Source organism: Bos indicus x Bos taurus, chromosome 5, assembly GCF_003369695.1.
Source record: "Bos indicus x Bos taurus breed Angus x Brahman F1 hybrid chromosome 5, Bos_hybrid_MaternalHap_v2.0, whole genome shotgun sequence".
Classification (NCBI taxonomy): domain Eukaryota; kingdom Metazoa; phylum Chordata; class Mammalia; order Artiodactyla; family Bovidae; genus Bos; species Bos indicus x Bos taurus.
The window spans coordinates 12,893,990-12,914,656 of NC_040080.1; the positions used below are offsets into that span (position 1 = coordinate 12,893,990).

A 20,667-nucleotide genomic window follows, 5' to 3' on the forward strand; every position below is an offset into this window, starting at 1 on the left:
GAGTTAGGGCTGGCCGTCCTGAGATCGGGGAGCTGCCAAGGGGACACTGAGTCCCCAGGCTTCATGGGCCCTCAGACTGTGCTCACACATACAACTGGTCTAGGACCCACACGTGTGCACCCACACAGCCCCTCACTCTCCACAGATGAATGTGTACAGACCTGGACACACCACAGTCTGCCAGGCGGGCAGGTCTGGCGTGGGTCTTACTAGCGATGTGACCTTGGGCAAGTTCATGGCTCCGATCCTTAATTTTCTCCGCTATAAAATGAGAATAATAATATTTACCTCATTGTGTTGTTAGAGTCCAGTGGAGAGGGTAGGTGTAGCTGCCTTGGAGACATATTTCAGGCAAATCCATCCTGTTTTCCATGACTCCACCCCAACCCCTGCATTGAGTTGTCAGTGAAACAGAAAAGCCCAGAAAGAGCTCAGAGACATCTTTGCTGCCCCGCTACTTCCCCAGCCCTGTGTATCAGGTTGCAAGGGGCCCCAGGAAGAAGGCTACACATTTATTACCTAAGCATTTCTGCTAGGAAGCAAGGGAGAGGCAGACCTAAAATAACCCTACATCCATGGCCTGAGGGTCCTGCTTAGCATCAGTAGTTTTGTCTAAGAAAAGCAAGACCTGAGTCCTCCAGGCCCTAATCTATCCCCTGGTTCTGAGAGAGCAATACCCTTTCTGGAGAGGGAAAACCGAGATCAGTATTTCCCTCAAGTTGCATCCATCCCTCCCTCCCTCCCTCCATCCCTTCTTCTCTCCCACCTATCCATCCATCCATCCATCCATCTGTCTGTCCATCCACCCACCCACTGTCCATCCACCCACCCATCCATCCATCCGTCTGTCCATCCATCCATCCAGCCATCTGTCCATCTACCCATCCATCTATCCACAAATTCATCCATCCATCCAAGTGCTTACTCTGATCCAGCACTATATCAAATGCTTGAGGGAGAAACATAGAATTATGAGATGTGATCCCTGCCCTCTAGATATTCCTGGTCTAGGCAACATTGCTGCAGAGAAACAGGCACAGATTTTCGGAGCCCAGCTTCAAATCCTAGCTCCCTCATTTACTAGGGACACCTAGTAAATGAGCTTCTCTTTGCCCCAGCTTTCTCACTGAAAAACGGGCTAACAATTTCTAGATTTCATGTTTCTCGTCATGTTTCTCGTGAGGACAAAATGGGGTGTCATGTAAAGCGCCTGGCCTGAGTTAGGTGCTCAGGAACCAGGTTCCACCTCAGGCCCTCCAAAAGCAGGCTTGGGATAGAAGATGACTGCGGTGATGCAACGGTTTTCACTGCACTAAGATACCGGATTCACTAGTCCATCTTCACTCCCGACCCTCCCCAGCATGGAGACAGCCCAGCCTTAGGCAGGCCTTCCAGGTAGCTTAGGGATCCTCACCTTTTGCAAAGATGCGAGTCTCATGCCTCTGGGAACTTACAGATTGTTCTAAATGCCCAGTGGGGGCTGGAAGCTGAAGGGTTTGGTGGGCTTGAGTCAGGGAGGGTGGGAGACACAGGGCAGCCAGGTGAAACCTGGCAGCCCTTCTCTTTGACACGAAGGGGAGGTGACACGTGTATCTCCAGGTCCTTGCAGAGACGCCTGACACACTTGGCACCAAGAAACATTTCTGAATGAATGCCTGAGCTGGGAAATTCACCCTCTGCCCAGCCTGGCTTTCTTCCCTCACGCTCCCCGCTTCCCCGAGAGGTGGAATCATTGGTTCTGAGCAGCTGCAGCCAGGTAATCAATCACAGGGACTTTGGGGGCCCCTCTGCCGTTCGGCTGATGCACTGTGGGGACAGGGGACAGAAGCTGGGCATCGCAGCAAGCAGCACAGTCATTCCATCCCCGCTGGGGGCTGGGGGCAGGGAGTGAGGATTCTGTCCATGGAGCCTGGGGGAAGTGCCGAAAGGGGCCCAAGAGACGCTGAGTAGGGTGCTGATGGAAAACTACAGACTGAGACTCGAGCTTCACACCCCGGCCCTGCGGGGAAGTTCTAGAACACGAAGGGGAAGTCCAGGCTGAGGGAAATTTCCCTTCTCCCCACAACTTCTCCTCCCCCGCAACCACCTGGGGCCAGAGAGACGTCTTCATTGTCCAGAAGGAGACCCTGGCTGTACAGAGTGAAAGATCACAGGCAGCCCTGTGCCACTGCCGTGAGGACATTGCAGAAACGTCAATGAGGACCCTGTTCTAGAGCAGCTCCCCGGGCACACAGAGGGGACACAGACGCTAACTCAGACACCAGTTCACCACGGGTCGCTGCCAGGCGGTCAGACAAGTCCCGACTGTGTGCTTACTGCCCAGAGGTCACCAGAGCATCGTGTCGCCGCCCGGGACTCCTGCACCCCAGCCCCTGCTTCTGGAAGACCCCAGCAAACACCAGCAAGTGGCCTGAGACACCAGTAACACCCTTTAGCCCTCTTGGCAGCTCTGCAAGTGGGTGCTATCAGGTGAGAAAAGAGGCTCAGATGCCTGCCCGGCTGACATGACCGGGAGGTGACAGAGAAGGGGGCAGACCCAGGGCTGTCTGCCTGCAAACTTGTGTCCTTTGCGGATGCTGCTTCCCGAGGCATGCTCTGGGCACTGTGTCTAGGAAAATCCCAAGGAAAGGGGCTGTGGCTGGGAAGGTCCAGAGCCTGGCCGCGAAACCGCAGAGGGCAGGTACTGGTGGAAAAGTCCAGCGGTGATTCACCTCCTCCCTGCCCTGCCCTCCCCAGATCTCAGCCTGCAGCCTGGGGGTTGGTAGCACCGACCCTACCACCCAGTGAGAGAGGGCTGTGCCCAGCCCTGTCCATCCCATCTGCTTCCCTCCGGAGGAGCAGAAGCCACACCAGAGGGGCGAGGTGAGAGGGGAGGGGAACGGACAGGGCAAAGGAGGGGAGGGATGTGGGTCTCTGGGGGGTCCTCCTGAGACAGCGCCTCAGCCACCAGCCCCGGCTGGGAGGGAGGGAGGTGGGGGAGGGGGCTGGGGATGAAGGAGACTTCCTGAGGTTAGGAGTTGTAATCCTGGTTCAGACTCTTGGCCTCCGGCCCTCTTTCTGCTTGCGGCATTTCTCTGCCCCTTCTTTTTCCAACACACTGGCTCACATGCATGTGGACACACACAGTCACTTTCTGTCCCGGGCGGGGCGGTCCCAGGACCACACTGGATGGGATTCTGAGCTGGGAGGAACAGGGGAAGGAGTGGGGCAATTTCCCTTTCAGGCTGGGTCTCTTAGCATCTTCCCGGGACTCTGCTGGGGACACGGGAGCCGGGGAGCTGGACAAAGGGATGAGGTGAGTGGGATGTGGGATGAGGAGGACTGAGAGCTGCCACAGAGGGCTCAGTGGACCCCCGGGAGGAGGACTGGGTGGAAGCGTGTGTCTGGTTATGAGCGAGGCTGGAGGGGAAGTCTGGTGCTGGGGACTCTTAGGACACGGCAACCCCCCAGCTCCCGGCACCATCAGCAGCATCTGAGCTGCTGAGGACAAGCCTGCCTAGCAGGAGGAAAGTCCTTGGATGGGGGGTGGCCCCAGGGAGCGGGTGAGAGAGAGGTGATCACCGGCTCGAGAGGGAAGTGGAGGCAGGCAGGTGGTGCCCGCAGGTGAGGAGGAAGGCTGGCAGGTGAAGGGCCACGACCTGATCAGACTCCCGCCGGGCAGGCTCCCCAGAGGAGGAGGAGGCTGTGGGCTTGTGCACCGGGGTACCACAAGGGCTGAGCCAGGCAGCCCACGGGGTGTGAAGGACTGGACAGGGGTGGGGGTCAGGTCGTGGTGCGGTGCACACAGGTATGTGAGCGCATGGGGACGTGACGGGAGCGGCCCCAGTGTGTGTGCAGAACGGGAGCTGGTATGTGGGTGTGGGCTGAAGCCGGGGCTGAGCGTCCAGGGCCTGGGCCGCTCCCCCATCGCCGGGCCTGTTGGGCAGCGGCGTTTTCACCTGTGTCTGCTCCTTGGCTGGACACTGGGCAGGCCTCCACCTACCTGCCCAGCCCCTAAAAATGGTGACTGTGGGGCTTATCAGCCTCTTGAAGAGTTCCTTCCTGGGCAGGGCTGAGCCGGCCATGGGTGTGGGTATCTTGCCTCTGGAGGCACTGAAGAATGGGGAGGTCCAGGTCGCACCCTCACTCCCTGCCTCAGCTGAGCAGAGCCGGCGGCAGCCTGGGCAGGCGATGCGAGGAGCTGGCGAGGTGACAGAGCTGGGGTGAGCCCTTGGAAGGGGGAGTTCTCTGCAAGTCATCGAGACTGAGGGTAACACTGTTGTTTAAGTATTCCTTGCAGATGGGCCAGAGGTGGAAAGGCATAGTGTGGGCGAGGAGGGCAGGGTGCTCTCTTTTTAGCTTAAAAAAAAATTTTTTTTTAATATTTACTTATTTGGCTGTGCTGGGTCTTAGTTGTGGCATGCAGAATCTAGTTCCCTGACCAGGGATTGAACCTGGGACCCCTGCATTGGGAGTGTGGAGTCTTGGCCACTACACCACCAAGGAAGTCTCTTTCTGGCTTTTAAAAGTAACCCTCCAAAGGGAGAGCTCAGACAGCTTTTATGTCTAACGTCCGCCTGGAAAGTTCTTCCTTGAGTCTAACTCGAAGCCTGCTTGCTGCAGTTTCAGTCTGTTTCCCCTTGACTTGCCATGGCTCTGAGCCAGCTTTCCCTTTCCTGTGTTCTTGCTTTCGTCTTGCTGTTCGGTATTTCATCCTTAACCCATAAATCATGCTCCTCTCAATATTTCTTTTTTTTTTTTAAAGAAAACAGAGCAAAACTTTTCACATCAGGGTCAGCTTGTACGCGTTCTCTTCTCCCAAATCCTGTGCCCACTCTGAGCTCTGAGGTTTCCCCCGCATCCTGTACTCTCCTCCAGTTTTCCCTTCATTTCCTCCTTTCCCAGAGTTGGGGAGGGGGTCTCCGCATCTCCAGCTGCTGGGGACGACTTGGCCCTGAAATAACTGCCTCTGGTCTGGGGACAGTGAGCCTTGTCTCCCGGCCGCCCAGTTGGTGACCCTGTGTTCAGGCCCGGAGCTCGGCTACCCTATGGCGTGTCAAGCAAAGGCAATATCTCTCCTTGGCTCTTGTGGATCTCATTTGTGTCCACCCCCTTCCCAATACCACAGTTGAGCAGGCGTCATTCTCACTTTCAGGGAGACTTAAAGCCCAGAGAGGAGGTGAGACTTACCTAAGAGAACAGAGCAACCCGGAGGCACAGCTCCCCACTTACTGTATCGGTAAGTTTCTTCAGATCATTCAAAAATAGTTACTGGGGGTGTCAGGGCCTGTTCCTGAATTTCTCTGAACTTCATTTCATCATTCGTAAAACAGAGTTAGTAGTAATTCCTAGCACAAAGATATCTATGGAGATGAAACTTAATAATGCGTGCAAACGTGTATGTTTTGGGCATAGTGCTAAGGTTTGCTTCTGTTGTTATTCTGAGCCAGGTCTGGACCAGACCTTGGAGTCCCTGTCTGATGCTTCTTCGTCTGTGTTTTCAAGTCCATTCATTCGTTTGATAAGGGTTCAGGGCCCAGTCTTCAGGGTGCCCAGCCTCAATTCTGTACCAGCATCCACCATTGTTTCAGGTGTCCCCTGGGGCCAGACCACCCCGTTCTTTCCACCTGAGGCTTGGTTCTCAAAGCCCCGGGGGCCGGCCTCTTTGTTTTTCCTTCCCTTCTCCCCCCACCCCTTCCCTGTATCAGAGGCTGAGGTCTTTGATTCCACCAGGCGCCTCTCTCCTCACATTCCGTCCAGGGCTGAGCTTGCCAGGGAAGCCTCCTCGTAGGTCCCAGAACTTGAATTTCCGCCCCCGACATGCTTCCTCACTCCTGGGACAATCTGCACCCTCCAAGTCACCTTCAAAAATTTCCATAACCTCAAATGGCCCTGCCACGCCCTCCTAGCTGACTTGGGCTTGGGCTGTTGCCTGGGTTAAAAGAACCAACAAGTAAACAGACGCTTCTTTTAATAAAAAGAATCCCTTGTGTTTCTCTGGAGCCTTGGAGGAACAGAGCCCTTGGTAGCTCCTGGTCACTTTGGTTCCCCAGTGCCCCTTGGAGGCGGGGGAGGGGAGGGGGCATGTGGGTGAGTGCCCCCCTCTGCAGCCTAGGCACGTTTTCCTGGCAGCTCCTGGAAACAGAATCAGAGGTGGCCTTGGGCAGAGTGTGGGGAGGGGAGGCAAACAAGGATTCCGGATAGAGCAGGCATCAGTTTATCTCCTGGCAGCCGGTAAATGGGCCATGGGAGGGACAGGGGAGAGCAGACAGGGGAGAGCAGGCAGCGGCCGCCCTTCAGGATGGTAGGGAGTCAGGAGGAACAATGACCTGCCTGTGATGGGCACTCACTCTGGATCTCCCTTGAGGAGACCACTTGGATTGGAGGTGACCACCCAAGTGAGGCTCTCTCTGGTGACCCCCTCCGCCTCCAGGATCCTTGCCAGCTCTCAGGATGGAGGTTCAACCAAGAGAGGGGGAAGAACCAGGCTTCCCTTGAAGGCCACCCTGTCCCCATCTGGCCTCATGAGGTGGCCCCACCTTCCCCTGCCCTCCCAATCAGATGCCCAGAGCGAGTTGGCCCCGTGTTTACCTGGAGGCAATCGATTGTACTGGCACAGTGACGAGCACGCAGCTGGCCCGGAGAAGACCATGCTGTTACCTGGCCACACCAGCCCTTTGACCTCCCGTCGCTCCCGGCAGCCTCTGACCCCTTATGGCTAGAATGGTGCCACTCACTGGACGCTGGGGACCTAAGGCAGATGGGCCAGCGGGGATGGCAGCTGGCTGCAAGGATCAAAAGAGACTTGGGATAACAGTCCCCGAGCCTGGGTTTTAATCCCCACCTAGTTCCTACGTGGTCTCAGGCAAATCACTTCGCCTGCCGAGGCCTGGGTTTTCCTATCTGCAAAATGGGCAAAGAGCAAGCCGCTCCCATCGTAAAGAAACTACTATTTGTGTTGTTTAGTTGTTAAGCCGTGTCCGACTCTTTCGTGACCCCATGGACTGTACCCCACTGGCTCCTCCGTTCATAGGATTTCCCAGGCAAGAATACTGGAGTGGGTTGCCATTTCAAACCCACATCTCCTGCATTGACAGGTGGATTCTTTACCGCTGAGTCACCAGGGAAGCCCAAAACCACTATACTCCAGTAAAAATTAATAAAAAATAAAATAAAATCCTGATGCAGTTCCCATTAAAAAAATATGCTTGCATTCATAAGGTCCTTCTGTACGTTACAGGGAATTCTTTTTGATACTCTGTAATGAGCTATATGAGAAAAGAATCTAAAAAAGAGTGGTGTATATACATGTATAACTGAGTCGCTTTGCGTACAGCAGAAACTAACAGAACTTTGTAAATCAACCCTATGCCAATAAAATTTTTTAAAGCCATAAATAAATACATATGTACATTTTTTAAAAGAGCAAACTGCTCCCTATTTATTATTGGAGCCATGAGAGCAAAGGGTAACTTGAGGTGCAAATGTCACTGAGAATTTGAGAATCTGATCCAACACTATTAGAAAACCTCCCGGCAACGCTGAAGGGTTAGAATGGGGAGAGCAGGGGTGGTAGTACCCCTGGGGCTGCCCAGCTCATTCCTCTCGTCCCTGCAGGCTGGCCTCTCCCACCGTCCCGCTCACACCCATCTGCGGCCTCCCAGCCCATCCATGGCTGCAGACGACAGAAAACTGGCAGCTCCCAAGGAGGGGCTTCCGGTGGTCCCCTGGGCCCCCGAGGAGGGCCCGAGGCCGGACCAGGAAGCCCAGGACCAGGTGAAGGATCGAGGCCAGTGGAACAACAAGATGGAGTTCGTGCTGTCCGTGGCCGGGGAGATCATCGGGCTGGGCAACGTCTGGAGGTTCCCCTACCTCTGTTACAAAAACGGGGGAGGTGAGTTCACTTGAGGTGAGCGCGGTGGGGGAGAGCTGTGGAGCTCCAGTTGCACCACTGGCCTCAGCATCCCCCGCCATGAAATGGGCTTGACTCCTCAGAACAAGCTCCTCTCCAAGAGGAAGTCAGTCACTGAAGAGCTCAGTCCCTCGCTCAGCGCCTACTGTGGGCCACCCTGTGCCAGGCACTGTGCTAGATACAAAACAGAACACACTCCGGGTCACGTTGCAGCGAAGGGCAGCAGGTCACAGAGAAACACGTCCACCGCAGTCTGTCGAGAGGTGAAGCGTGGACGGGCTAGAAGCAGAGCAGGGTGGAGGGACGGGGTGGGGAGATACTGGATCGGGAAGGGAAGGACGAGACACGGGAGGCGAGGGGACCAGGACAGGGTCTGTCCAGGAGGTGGCCTTTGAGCTGAGAATTGAAGGAGGTGAAGCAGCGAGTTCCAAGGGTGGAGTCCAGGTGAAGAACACGCCAAACTCAGGGGACAGCAAGGGCCAAGGCCAAGTGAAGAGCAGCTGGCCTGTTTGAGGAGGGCCGAGGAGGGGAGTGATGGGGTGGGTGGTGGGGGAGAGACCAGAGGGCACGGGCCTGGACCTGAGGTTTGGATCTGAGTGAGACAGGAGCCACTGAGGAACGTTGATCAAATAAGAGACGTGACCCCTGTCTAGGATTTTAATTAAAGAAGCAATTATGCATGTTTTAGCACCAGCAGTAAAAATGAGCAAGGGTGTAATGGGGAGGGGCCAGAGTCACCTTTTAAAGTGTGGTTTTAGTATATTCAGAGAACTGTACAACCATCACCACAACTGATTCTAGAATCTTTCCATCACCCCCAAAAGAAGCCCTGTACCCATCAGAAGTCACTCCCCAGCCCTCTCCCAGCCCGCCCTCAGCAACCGCAAATCTGCTTCCTGTGGCTGTGGTTTTACCTGCTTGGAATATTTCACATCAGTGGAATAATTCATTTACATGGGTTTGTTTGTGAGTGGCCAGATTCATTTTTGCCTTTTGAAAATACCTTTATTCTTTTGTGGAAATGATGTATGTGAATATTAGAAATATTTCAGAAAGGTGAAAAAGAAGGAACAGTCCTGTGTAAAAATAGCCATTGTTTAGAAAATCCTTCTAAACACCATTTATATTTAAGTTGACAAATATTTATTGAACATTTACTATGTATCCTGCTCTCTTTTTTAAGCATCCATGATTAATTTTCTTTTTTTAATATTTATTTATTTGACTGAAACCAATCTTTAGTTGTGGCATGTGGGATCTGGTTCCCTGACCAGGGATCGAACCCAGGCCCCCTGCATTGGGAGCACGGACCACTGGGGAAGTCTGTACATTTTTAAATGGTCATCAAGTCATGCGTAGTAGGTTCTTATTTTTGCAAAAAAAGAAATATATGTGGATATGTTTATAAGAAAATTGGACGGATATGCTGATACAAGGGCTTCCCTTGTGGCTCAGCTGGTAAAGAATCTGCCTGCCGTGCGGGAGACCTGGGTTTGATCCCTGGCTTGGGAAGATCCCTTGGAGAAGGGAAAGGCTACCCACTCCAGTATTCTGGCCTGAAGAATTCCATGGACTGTATAGTCCATGGGGTCGCAAAGAGTCGGACATGACTGAGAGACTTTCACTTTCACTTTTCACTGATATAATGCTTTTCTCTTTCTTTCCCATTATACTTTCTATTTTTTCTACACAGTAACACATGCTTGAGAAGCATTGTAACACTGTGGTTACAAACCCAGTCTCAGGGTCAGACCACCTGAGTTTCTGCTTCACTTTCCTCATCTGTAAAATGGGGATAACATCAGTACCTGGGAGGTTGCTTTGTGAGGGTTTTGATATTGGTAAAGCATTTAGAAGCAGGCTTTACAGACAGAAGCCCAGGTGCCAAGTGTTATTACTATGCAATTAACTCTGCAATAACTGCATTACTACGCAATGTGTTCACCCAGGCACACACTTCTGAGATGAGGGAGGTGGACACCCTGGGCTGTCATTTCCAGGGTGTCTTTAGGCCTGGCCTCCCTCCATGGCCTGCAGGTCAGTGCCTCCGACGCTGAAACCACATCCCAAGAATAGCCCCCCAGCAGAAGAGTGACCTTGTCAGAGGAGCCCAGTTCAGACCAGAGCCTGAGAGAAGGGAAAACCCTCTGAATATGAGGGGAAAAAACCCTCTGAATGAGAAGGAAAATAATTTTTCCAAGATATTTTTGTTTGTTAGTTTTCCTCTAAAAAGTAACCTACTTGATAATTTAATGCTGCTGCTAAGTCGCTTCAGTCGTGTCCGACTCTGTGTGACCCCAGAGACAGTAGCCCACTAGGCTCCTCTGTCCCTGGGATTCTCCAGACAAGAACACTGTAGTGGGTTGCCATTTCCTTCTCCAATGCATGAAAGTGAAAAGTGAAAGTGAAGTCGCTCAGTCGTGCCCAACTCTTAGCGACCCCATGGACTGCAGCCTACCAGGCTCCTCCGTCCATGGGATTTTCCAGGCAAGAGTACTGGAGTGGGGTGCCATTGATCAAATTATACAGAACACATGTTTTTGGTTCCAAAAATAATAAACTGAATCAGATTTGTGAAGCACATTGAGACAGTAAATAGTATGTATATTGGGATCTCCACCTACCTTTTCATTCATTTCCCTTCGAAGGTCTTTCCTATCCTGGGTGGGGTGCAGACCAGAAACTTTCCACCAGCCCTGCTCAGAACAGTAGGAAGCTGCCTTGGGCCTCTGGGGTCTGGGGGGAGCGGGAGGGACATTGAGGGGTGGCTACAGGCTCAGCCCACCTCCCCTTTCTCCACAGGAGCATTCTTCATCCCCTACTTCATCTTCTTTTTCTCCTGTGGCATCCCGGTGTTCTTCCTGGAGGTGGCACTGGGCCAGTACACCAGCCAGGGCAGCGTCACAGCCTGGCGGAAGATCTGCCCCCTCCTCCAGGGTGAGTGTCCTCCCCCCGCCCCCCTGCAGGCCCCCAGGAGCCCCATCCCCACCACCCCTTCCCTCATCCACACTGTGCTCAGGGTTGCAGGGGCAGCAGGAAGTATAATCCGGCTTTGTAGGACCGGATTATAAAGCTTATAAAACCTGGGGCAAGTGGTCTTCAGGGAAAGACAATACAAAATCGTACTCAGGCACAAAACTAGGTGCAGTCTTAGGAGGGGTGCTTGCAAGCGAGGAGCCCTGGAGCTGAGTTTTCACAGCTTCACGGAAAAATGTGCTACAAGCAAACGGCTGGGCCCCCCATGTGCGTCCAATGGTGTAACCACGGTGACCACGGTGATGGGAGAAGGCCTAAGGCCGTGTTGTGCTGTGGTGTCACCTGCTCTTCTTATTTAGAAAAATAAGGAGTAAAGGGTTCTCAGGCCTGTGAGTAAGCCTGGCAGTGTCTCCGTGGCCCCGTGTCCTTCCAGCGCCACTGACAGCTCCTGTGGGTTCCGGGCTAACTCTGATCTCTCAGACCTTCCTGTTCCCCACCCCCACCCCCCACCCTGTCCCCAAGGCATTGGGCTGGCGTCTGTAGTCATCGAGGCCTATCTGAACATCTACTATATCATCATCCTGGCCTGGGCCCTCTTCTACCTGTTCAGCTCCTTCACCTCCGAGCTGCCCTGGACCACCTGCGCCCACTCCTGGAACACAGGTACCTGTTGGGTTGGGACCGGGACAGGGAGGCTGGCAACAGGCTAACAGTGACCAGGCGCCCAGCCCAACCCGCCCCAAGCCAAGCTGTGGGGGCTGCTGGGGGCCCCTCTGTGGGCCAGCCCCATGTGGGTCACTCAACCAACTGCCCTGACAGCCCACAGCCCCGTGGGACTGTGGGTGATAACTGGCTGCCAGGCGCTAACTGCCCCCACCGTCCACCCATTGAGCCAGTGTTTACCGTGGGCCTACTGTGCGCCAGACCCTGAAGACCAGAGGGGAAGAGGCAGACCAGGGGGGCCCAGAGGAGCAGTCAGATTCGGCGGGACCAGATTTGGTGGGAGAGGGGGCTGGTTCCCTGGGCTTCCCGAGGGGGATCTCCTGACACTGGAAAGCGGGGTCTCCAGGGCTGGGAATGATGGGGCAAGCAGGCCAGAGGGTGGGGGACAGGATGTGAGGGTGTCTCTGCCTGCTTCGCCCACTGCGGATGCCCCCTCATCCCCCACAGAGCACTGCATGGACTTCCTGAACCACTCCACAGCCGGCACAACGGGCCCATCCGAGAATGTCACGTCCCCCGTCATGGAATTCTGGGAGTAGGTAGCAGGCCTGGATGTGCCTCCGGGGGTGCCAGGGGAGGGAATTTGGGTGTCCAGGACCTGGGATGTGGGGTCCTTTCCAGCACACACCTCCCATCACCAAGAGGTGAGGGACCCTTGCATACCTACCGCCCACGCCCTCACCCTCACCCCGCACCCCCGTGTCCACCTAGACTCACATGGGTGTGAGTGACTCCATGTGAGTGTCCATGTGACTCCCTTCCCACTCAAGCCTGCTCACCCTCCCCTACCCGCACCCACTCATCCGCCTGCACCTCGCAGCTCAGGAGATCAGCTCTGTGCACCTTTCCAGCTTTGGGTGCCCTGACGTCCTGGCCGTAGCTTGAACTTGGCCGAAGTTGGAATATTTACAAATTGGCAAATTTCTACACTCACCCACACTCGCACCTGCAGCCTCCACTTGAGCACTTACACCCTCTCCCACATCCACACGTGTCCACCTTTGCGCTTACAGAGTCTACCCCCCCTCCCCCGCCCCACACACACTCACCTCGGCACACACATAGCTGCCAACACTCTCCCGAGGGCGCCCGCCCAGCCCTGACTCACCCTCACGCCCTCCAGCCCTTGGCTCACATGTTCCTATCACTGTCACCTGCCAACCCCAGTGCACACCAGTCCCTCTGCTCCCCAGGCATCTGCTCACCCACCTGCTCATCAGCTGTGCCCCACCACGGGCCCCTCAGGCACGTGCCACCCTCACTGTCTCTGTCTCTCTGAGCAACAGAGAAAGCTGGATGCGTTAGACAGACATACCTGTGGCATTATGTGATTTGGTCTCATGATGGCCAAGGACTTATAGACCACAGATGGGAACGTGCTGTCCATGGGGCAGGGGAGGGGCAGGGGGTGGGGTGGTCTGGAGGCTGAGATCCGTGGGGTCAGCTCTGAGGATCAGGACACCCGATGATGACGGAGGAGGCGGCTTGCTGTCCCCTCAGCCTCACCTGGCGGTGTACCCCCCACCCCTCATCTGCAGGAGACGTGTTCTCAGCATCAGCCCTGGCATCCAGCACCTGGGCGGCCTGCGCTGGGAGCTGGCCCTGTGTCTCCTGCTCGCCTGGATCATCTGTTACTTCTGCATCTGGAAGGGCGTCAAGATCACGGGCAAGGTGAGGGGCTCGGGCTCCGGGCACGCTCTTTGTGGCCCCCAGAGTCTGCAGGGACCCCTCCCCTCACTACCACCACCACGGCATCCCCCTGGAGACCTGAAAGAGAAAGTAGTGAAGGGAAGGGCCTGCTAAGAACAGGGGATGTCCCGGGAAAGGGGTTTAGCTCAACACTGGGAAAGTCTTTCTTTTTCGATATGACTGTCAAAGGCCTGTGTACATAAGCAAGCAACCTGCAGGGTGAAATAAGCCCGCCCCAGTTTGGCCCGCTGATGTGCGTCTCACCCTGTGCTGGGGAGCCCCAGACCCCCCGGAATGTGTGAGGGAGGGTGGCAAGCTTCCTGCACTCACCCCTCCTCAGGAGGCTCGTGCCGTCTGGAGAGGGGTGACCTTGGCCTCCCCTTTGCAGGTTGTCTACTTCACAGCCACGTTTCCCTACCTGATGCTGGTCATCCTGTTGGTTCGAGGCGTCACCCTGCCCGGAGCCTACGAGGGCATCATCTACTACCTGAAACCAGATTTGCTTCGGCTCAAGGACCCCCAGGTAGGAACCTTGCTGGGGACCCTTATCCTAGGTGTCTCCTGCCCCAAACCAGATCCAGACTTCTAAAAACCTCTGGTTGCTTTTCCCTTGGTGTAGAGGCAAAATATGCCCACCACAGAAAAGAGAGATAATATAGAAGAAATTATAATATAGCTGCCCTGGAGCTAGTGTGGACAGCACGCATACATGTGATGCCCACCGCGCCCAGGACAGGAGGAGGAGGACCCACTGGTGGACGTGGGATGCTCTGAGGGGAGGCGGAGGGGCCGCTCTTCATGGGGGGCTGTGTGGTCACGCACGCCAGGCTCCCTGCAGGCTCCCCCCATCTTTTCACTACTTTCTCGGGGCCTCTCTCCCTTAGGTGTGGATGGACGCGGGCACCCAGATCTTCTTCTCCTTCGCCATCTGCCAGGGGTGCCTGACGGCCCTGGGCAGCTACAACAAGTACCACAACAACTGCTACAGGTGAGCGGGGTGGGGCCTGGGGGTGGCGGGGGGCCTCCCTCCTTTGTGATCGGAGACGGAGGGGTGGGTGTGGGTGGGGCCTGGGGGTGGCGGGGGGCCTCCCTCCTTTGTGATCGGAGACGGAGGGGTGGGTGTGGGTGGGGCCTGGGGGTGGCAGAGGGCCTCCCTCCTTTGTGATCGGAGACGGAGGGGTGGGTGTGGGGGCCCGAGCTGCACAAATCCAACCCTGTGGTCCGCTTTCCAGACTGGGCTCTTCTCCCGGTACCTGGCCTCGGTCTCCATCCCCCACCTCCTTTTCTCCCTGCCCTTCACCGCTCACTGGCTCTGGATCTCCTCGCATGCTGGGCTTCTTTCTCCCTCTTCCTTCCCGTTTCCCACAGGGACAGCATCGCGCTCTGCTTCCTCAACAGTGGCACCAGTTTCGTGGCCGGGTTTGTGGTCTTCTCCATCCTGGGCTTCATGTCCCGGGAGCAGGGGGTGCCCATCTCTGAAGTGGCCGAGTCAGGTGGGTGCTGCCTGGCTGTCTGGGAGCTGGAGGGAAGGATGGGCAGGGGACAGAGGGTGGGGTGGGAGTGGGAGTCCCAGAAACCAGATACTAGGAAACTTTCAACATTGGGGGGCAGTGATTGGCACAGAGCAGGACCCCAAAACCCAGGGAGGGAGGAGGGAGAGGCGAGCGGACGGGTGGAAAGTGTGCTCCCCAGAGTAGTCGACTGGCTCAGCCAGCGCACGCAGGCAGACACACACGTGCACACACGCGTGCGGGCGGGCCCCCCTGATGCTGTGTGTGCCCGGCAGGCCCCGGCCTGGCCTTCATCGCCTTCCCCAAGGCCGTGACCATGATGCCCCTGTCCCAGCTGTGGTCCTGCCTCTTCTTCATCATGCTCATCTTCCTCGGGCTGGACAGCCAGGTTTGCTCCACCCCCACCCCGCCCCACCCTGCAGCCCCCTTCCCAGCTTCTGTGCTCCCTGCCAGGACTTTCCCCAGCTCCCTGGCCCCAGCCCAGGGTCGCTCCTCCTCCATTGCATGACCAGGACCCGTCCTTGAGGTTGGCGGGAGGGGAACCCCTGGCCTAGGGACCCTCTTCTGTGAGGGGCTGCCTCCTTTGTCCCCCACTCCGACCCCCCACCCCCAGGCCTGACCCTTCGCAGACATGGACATGCTCTCCCAAACATCCCTCCCGAGCAGTCAGGCCACCCAGCCTCCCCCTCCATCCCAGCTGGGAGCCTCTGTGGTGGAGACCTGGGCTGGCCTTACCCCAGCTCTGACCCCTGTGCCCCTGACTCTGCGGGTCAGCGTGGAGGTGGGGGGCAGGGAGCAGGCGTGGGCAGTGACCCCTCTCACCAGCCCCCTCCGGCCCACAGTTTGTCTGTATGGAGTGCCTGGTGACGGCCTCCATGGACATGTTCCCCAGGCAGCTCCGGAGGAGCGGGCGGCGGGAGCTTCTGATCCTCGCCATCTCAGTCACGTGCTGCCTGATCGGGCTCTTCCTGGTCACTGAGGTGAGCGGCAGGGGCGGAGCCTCCCCCGAGGTTGGAGGGGCCACACGGTCAAGCCTTCTTGTGTTGGTTTCCTCTCCTTTGGTTTCAGGTGACAGAAACCAAACATAAGCTGGCTTAAGCAGGAAAATGAACTTTTTGAGTCAGGGAACAGATAAGTCTAGATGTTCGGTTTCAGGCACGGTTGGATCCAGCAGCCCCCAATGACATCATCAGAGATGGTCCCCTCCTTTCCTCTGATGATGTCATTCTTGGGCAGATTTTCCTCCTGGGATGTTACAGATGGCTGGGGCAGCTTTGGGCTTCCCTTGTGCCACTGGCCAACCCTGGGGACACAGGGCCCTTTTCCTGAGAGTCAGCCCTGGCTCCTCTTCAGGCCTGAAACAGGGGAGTGGGGCGCACAAACTCACAGTGAGATGGCCACAACACAGCACCTTCCAGAAGGTGGGATTCTGGGCAGACAACACAGTGGATCTACGCCACAGTCCCCGGGGTCCTCACTGAGGTCAGAGATGGTTGTCAGATGAGGCCTGGGAGGCACGGACAGGCAGGGCACACTCTAGCTGCAAGGGACAACTTCCTTGGGCCGAGCAGGGTGGCACCCCACAAGGTGGGCATCTGTCTTCTCTGGTGGGGCAGGGTGTGTCCCCTGCCACCCACCACCGCCCAGGGGAAGGTTGAAGCCTGAGCTCCATCCCCTGCCTGCAGGGCGGGATGTACCTCTTTCAGCTGTTTGATTACTATGCCTGCAGCGGCACGTGCCTGCTCTTCCTTTCCGTGTTTGAGGTGATCTGCGTCGGCTGGGTGTATGGTAAGTGGTGGGGGGAGCCTTGGGGTCCCTGGAAGGGCTGGATCTGCCCCAGGTAAGGACCAGCAAGCTGGCCTTCTGGTCTTTGTGGCTCTTTGAGCTGCTGTCCTGGTTCTTAATTTTTTTTCATGTTTATTTTGTATTTATTTATTTGGCTGCTCTGGGTCTTAGTTGCGGCATGAGAACTCTTAGTTGCGGCGTGTGGGATCTAGCTCCCTGACCAGGGATCAAAACCCAGGCGCCCTGCCCTGGGAGCACAAGAGTCTTAGCCACTGGCCCCTCAGGGAAGTCTCTGCCCTGGTTCTTTTTACTTGAGGTTTATCCATCGCTGGGAACCCAGGCATTTCTCAAATGGCAGGTGGAGCTGTGCTTGGGACAACCCTGGGTTCCTTGAATAGTGAGAATAATTATGAATACCTGGAGCCTGGGATGCATACACCGCCCCTGCCCAGTGCCCCGCGTGGCTCAGCGGCCCCTTGGCTGTTCTGCTGCTTTTACTTGAAACCGAATCTGTCTCTGTGATGCGATAAGCATCTGTGTGGCCACTGAGCACCCGCTGGCTCACACCCTCCGTGTGTTAGGACGTGGGTCTTCATCCCTAGGCGGGAGGCCAGAGACGCCCTGGGGGATGAGGGGGCTCCCTGTTGGGGGCAGCCTCCCCCTCCCCGAGTGTCACTCCTGTGTGCTGATCCAGTTTCCCCCACACGGTGGGGGATGGGGAGGACGGAGCAGCCGAGTCCTTCCCCAAACCCATCCGCTGCCCCCCATCCTGTCCTCACACTCTCCCGACACCCACCTGGGCAGGGGCCGACCGTTTCTATGACAACGTGGCAGACATGATTGGCTACCGGCCATGGCCCCTGGTGAAGATCTCCTGGCTCTTCCTGACCCCTGGCCTCTGCCTGGTATGTGCCCATCAGTGCCCCCTATATCCCCTCCTGCCTCTCCAGTCGATTCCGGGGGATGAGGGGCAGGGGGCTGAGTTCTGGGGCTCCTTGGGGGGCAGGTCCGTGCCCTCTGTGTGCTGGTCCCCCCGCCCCTCTTTTCTCACCGTCTCTTGGTTTTACGAGCACTATCATCCGGCCTGGTTCCTGCTCCATCCCTTCCTTTGGCAACTCTGTCGGTCTGTCCGTCTGCCTGATGTTCCAGCTGCTGGTCTACTTCCGCCTGTCTGCTTGGAGCATCTCGTCTCCCCTCCCTTCCTTCTGGATGTGACTGACGCCTTGGCCCACGGTCTGCGATGGCGTCTACTCTCCACCTCCAGAAGCACCAGTGTATCTAACTGTGCTCCGTCCCCGAGGAGAGGGTTCGCGGGCCCCTCCTGCATCTGCGCCTGCCCTCCCCCTGTCTCTCTAGGCCACTTTTTTCTTCTCCTTGAGCAAGTACACACCTCTCAAATACAACAACGTCTATGTGTACCCGGCCTGGGGATACTTCATTGGCTGGTTCCTGGCTGGCTCCTCCATGGGCTGTGTCCCTCTCTTCATCATCGTCACCCTCTTGAAGACCCGGGGTTCCTTCAAGAAGGTAGGGGCTGGGAAAGTGGCCCTGCGGAGGTTGGACAATGGGCAGGGCATCATGGCTGGGGCAGCTCTGAGGCCAGGCAGCCCTTCTGTCTAAGAGAATCTTAAGGAGAAGGGTCTTTGAAGATCCGTGGCTTCATTTGCAGAAATGGTCAGGAGTCTAGACCTTCGGAATCTGACCTCCAGATCATCTGGGCAGGCTGACCAAGAGCAACTGTCAAAGGGTTAAGGGGTGTGTGTGCCTGTTAAGTCGCTTCAGTTGTGTCTGACTCTTTGTGACCCTATGAACTGTAGCCCACCAGGCTCCTCTGTCCATGGGGATTCTCTGGGCAAGAATACTGGAGTGGGCTGCCATTTCCTCCTCCGGGGGTCTTCCCAGGGATCGAAGCTGCGTCTCTTACATCTATCTGCATTAGCAGGCGGGTTCTTTACCACTAGCACCGCCTGGGAAACTAAGTTATAAACAAGACCTCATAGGTGCCAGACACAGGGAGTCACAGAGCACAGATTCCTGCGCCTGGAAATTGGTGACCGGCAGCCACAGTTCATCCACACAGTTTCCCCTCTTCTCTCCTCTTATCCCTGTGCGAACCCTTTGCAAAGGCTCCCTGCTTAGGCTGTAGGACATACCTTCCTGGAAGACATAGAGCCAGTGTCCCACAAAGACATTACATATATGGCAATCTGTGTCACTTACAAGTCACAGAAAACCCAACTGCAATAAACAAACAGGCTCAGTGTCTTCTTACACATGAAGAAGATCAGAGTTAGGGCTTCTGGCATTTGTTTCGGCTGCCTGAAGAGGCCATTGGGGACCAGACGCTTCCTCTATTCCTGCACTTTCATCCTGCTCATGGTGTCCTTTCATCATCATACTTATCACCTCATGGTCACAAGAAGGTGGTCATGATTCCAGCCATCACATCAGCATTCAAGGCAGGGAGATGGCATCAATAGCAATAGTAATAGTAGCAGTACTACTAGGAAGAAAAGTGATAGACATTTACTGAGTATTTGATAGAAGTAGCAATAAGAATAGTTATAATAAGGACAAAATAGACCCTGAACACTGATCCTGTGCCAGGCACTGTGCTGAGGTGTGGTATGGTTCAGTGGGTTGCCTATGGCTACACAGATGTCAGGACTGGTTCCCACGCTGTCCCCACGCCACTGCCTCCTCTCTCTTCTCGAGATCTGTGCTCATTCATCCAGTCGCACCGCACTGAGCTTCCGCACGGGCGGGCTCCGAGCTGGGCCCTGGGGACACAGACAGGAGGACATATTGTCTTTGCCTCTCTAGCCAACAGCACCACTGACGCCCTCTTCTCCCCACAGCGCCTACGGCAGCTCGTCACCCCTGACCCCAGCCTGCCGCAGCCCAAGAGACACCTTTGTCTGGATGGTGGCAGCAGCCGGGACTGCAGGCCCACCCCACTTAAGGAGGGCCTCATGGCTGGGGAGAAGGAGACGCACTTGTAGGAAGTGCCCGGAAGCCAGGTGGCTCTTGTGTCCCCAGCGGACAGCTTCACCTCTGCCCCCTCCCGCAGCCTTGCCGAGAAACTCTGTGCTGTCCGTGGGCAACCCCTCCTGGGGCTGGAGCATGCCGTGCCTGTTGGAACTCAGCATCTTATCTGAGCAGGAGGTGGTCTTCCTGAAGCCCGCTGTCTGATTATGACAACTGCAGTGTACACGGGGGGAGTGCCCTCTATGGGGGGCTTCCTCTTACCATCTCTGGGCTTGGAGAGGGTAGTGCCATGTCAGACGTGACCACTGACACCCACGCTGGATCCCAATGTTCTGCTGGAGGGGACCCCTCACCTGGCTCAGCATCCTGGAGTCTACGGGGAGGAACCGAAGAAAGACACAGCCACTGTTGTCTGGCATTTTCCCAGAGACAGGCTCTCAAGGCGTCTCCAGTTCCAGCCTGCCTTGCAGTGTTGTCCTCAACACATGGAGCGTTGGGGTGGCAGGGGCTCGGGGTGGCACAGCCTGCACCCTGCACAGACATTCCCCAGCTCATGACCTTCTGAAGACAGAGCTCCTGGCAGCTCTGTTTGGCATTCTGTCTTTGTCCCAACCCTGACGTCGTGGACGAGGAAACTGAGGACCTGAGAGACAAAGTGACTTTTGCAATTCACACAGCTGCTCCGGGCCAGAGACACGACTGAAGCCTCCTGCTCTCAGGCCAGTGTCCCCCTCACCTCCCTCTCCTGCCTTGTTAACAAGCCCCATGGAGCGCTTGCTGCATGTGCCAACCTTTTTTTCTGTCCATTGTGGTTCTTGGGGTGGGAGAGAGAGGGCCCCCTCTGTGGGGGTGAGCAGCCCCCCAGATTGGCAGCCCCCCTTGGCAGTTCCTCTACCAGCCCACACCCCTCTGACCAGATTTCCTCTCTAGACTTTTGTCTTCTCCCCACTTTCCACCCTCTCCACCAGAGGATACCTTGGATCTGTGAGAGACTCCCAGTCTCCCACAGAGATATGGGGGTGCCCCTTTCCCGAGGCCCCTGCCAAACCATGCCAGACCCTTCCCTGGCTGGGGGAGGCTTCCTAGAGGAGGAAGGCTTCCTGG

The 20,667-nt window shown here is 56.2% G+C and overlaps 1 protein-coding gene across 4 annotated transcripts; it reads left to right on the forward strand.

The window, feature by feature from the left end:
- Nucleotides 1-856: 856 nt before the first annotated feature.
- Nucleotides 857-20,358, forward strand: SLC6A12 (solute carrier family 6 member 12). Of its 4 annotated transcripts, none has more exons than XM_027541009.1 (17): nt 861-2,469; nt 2,737-2,862; nt 5,135-5,218; nt 7,597-7,873; nt 10,694-10,828; nt 11,390-11,530; nt 12,038-12,125; nt 13,129-13,261; nt 13,668-13,802; nt 14,164-14,267; nt 14,648-14,772; nt 15,066-15,178; nt 15,633-15,770; nt 16,476-16,578; nt 17,380-17,480; nt 17,932-18,102; nt 19,434-20,358. In XM_027541009.1, exons 4-17 carry the CDS (start codon nt 7,651-7,653, stop codon nt 19,575-19,577), a joined length of 1,854 nt encoding a protein of 617 aa, XP_027396810.1. In that variant the 5' UTR covers nt 861-2,469; nt 2,737-2,862; nt 5,135-5,218; nt 7,597-7,650; the 3' UTR covers nt 19,578-20,358. The 4 variants fall into 4 exon arrangements, with proteins under 4 accessions (XP_027396814.1, XP_027396810.1, XP_027396813.1 ...); XM_027541012.1 differs by having other exon boundaries at nt 14,678-14,772; XM_027541013.1 differs by lacking the exon at nt 19,434-20,358 and having other exon boundaries at nt 857-2,469; nt 17,725-18,025.
- The last annotated feature ends 309 nt before the right edge of the window (nt 20,359-20,667 follow it).

Bases quoted from the DNA above. Each gene is read 5' to 3' on its own strand.
- SLC6A12 (XM_027541009.1), top strand. From the start codon at position 7,651: ATGGCTGCAGACGACAGAAAACTGGCAGCTCCCAAGGAGGGGCTTCCG. The intron at 14,773-15,065 runs GTGGGTGCTGCC...TGTGCCCGGCAG, and splicing joins CTCTGAAGTGGCCGAGTCAG to GCCCCGGCCTGGCCTTCATC. The intron at 15,771-16,475 runs GTGAGCGGCAGG...CCCTGCCTGCAG, and splicing joins GGCTCTTCCTGGTCACTGAG to GGCGGGATGTACCTCTTTCA.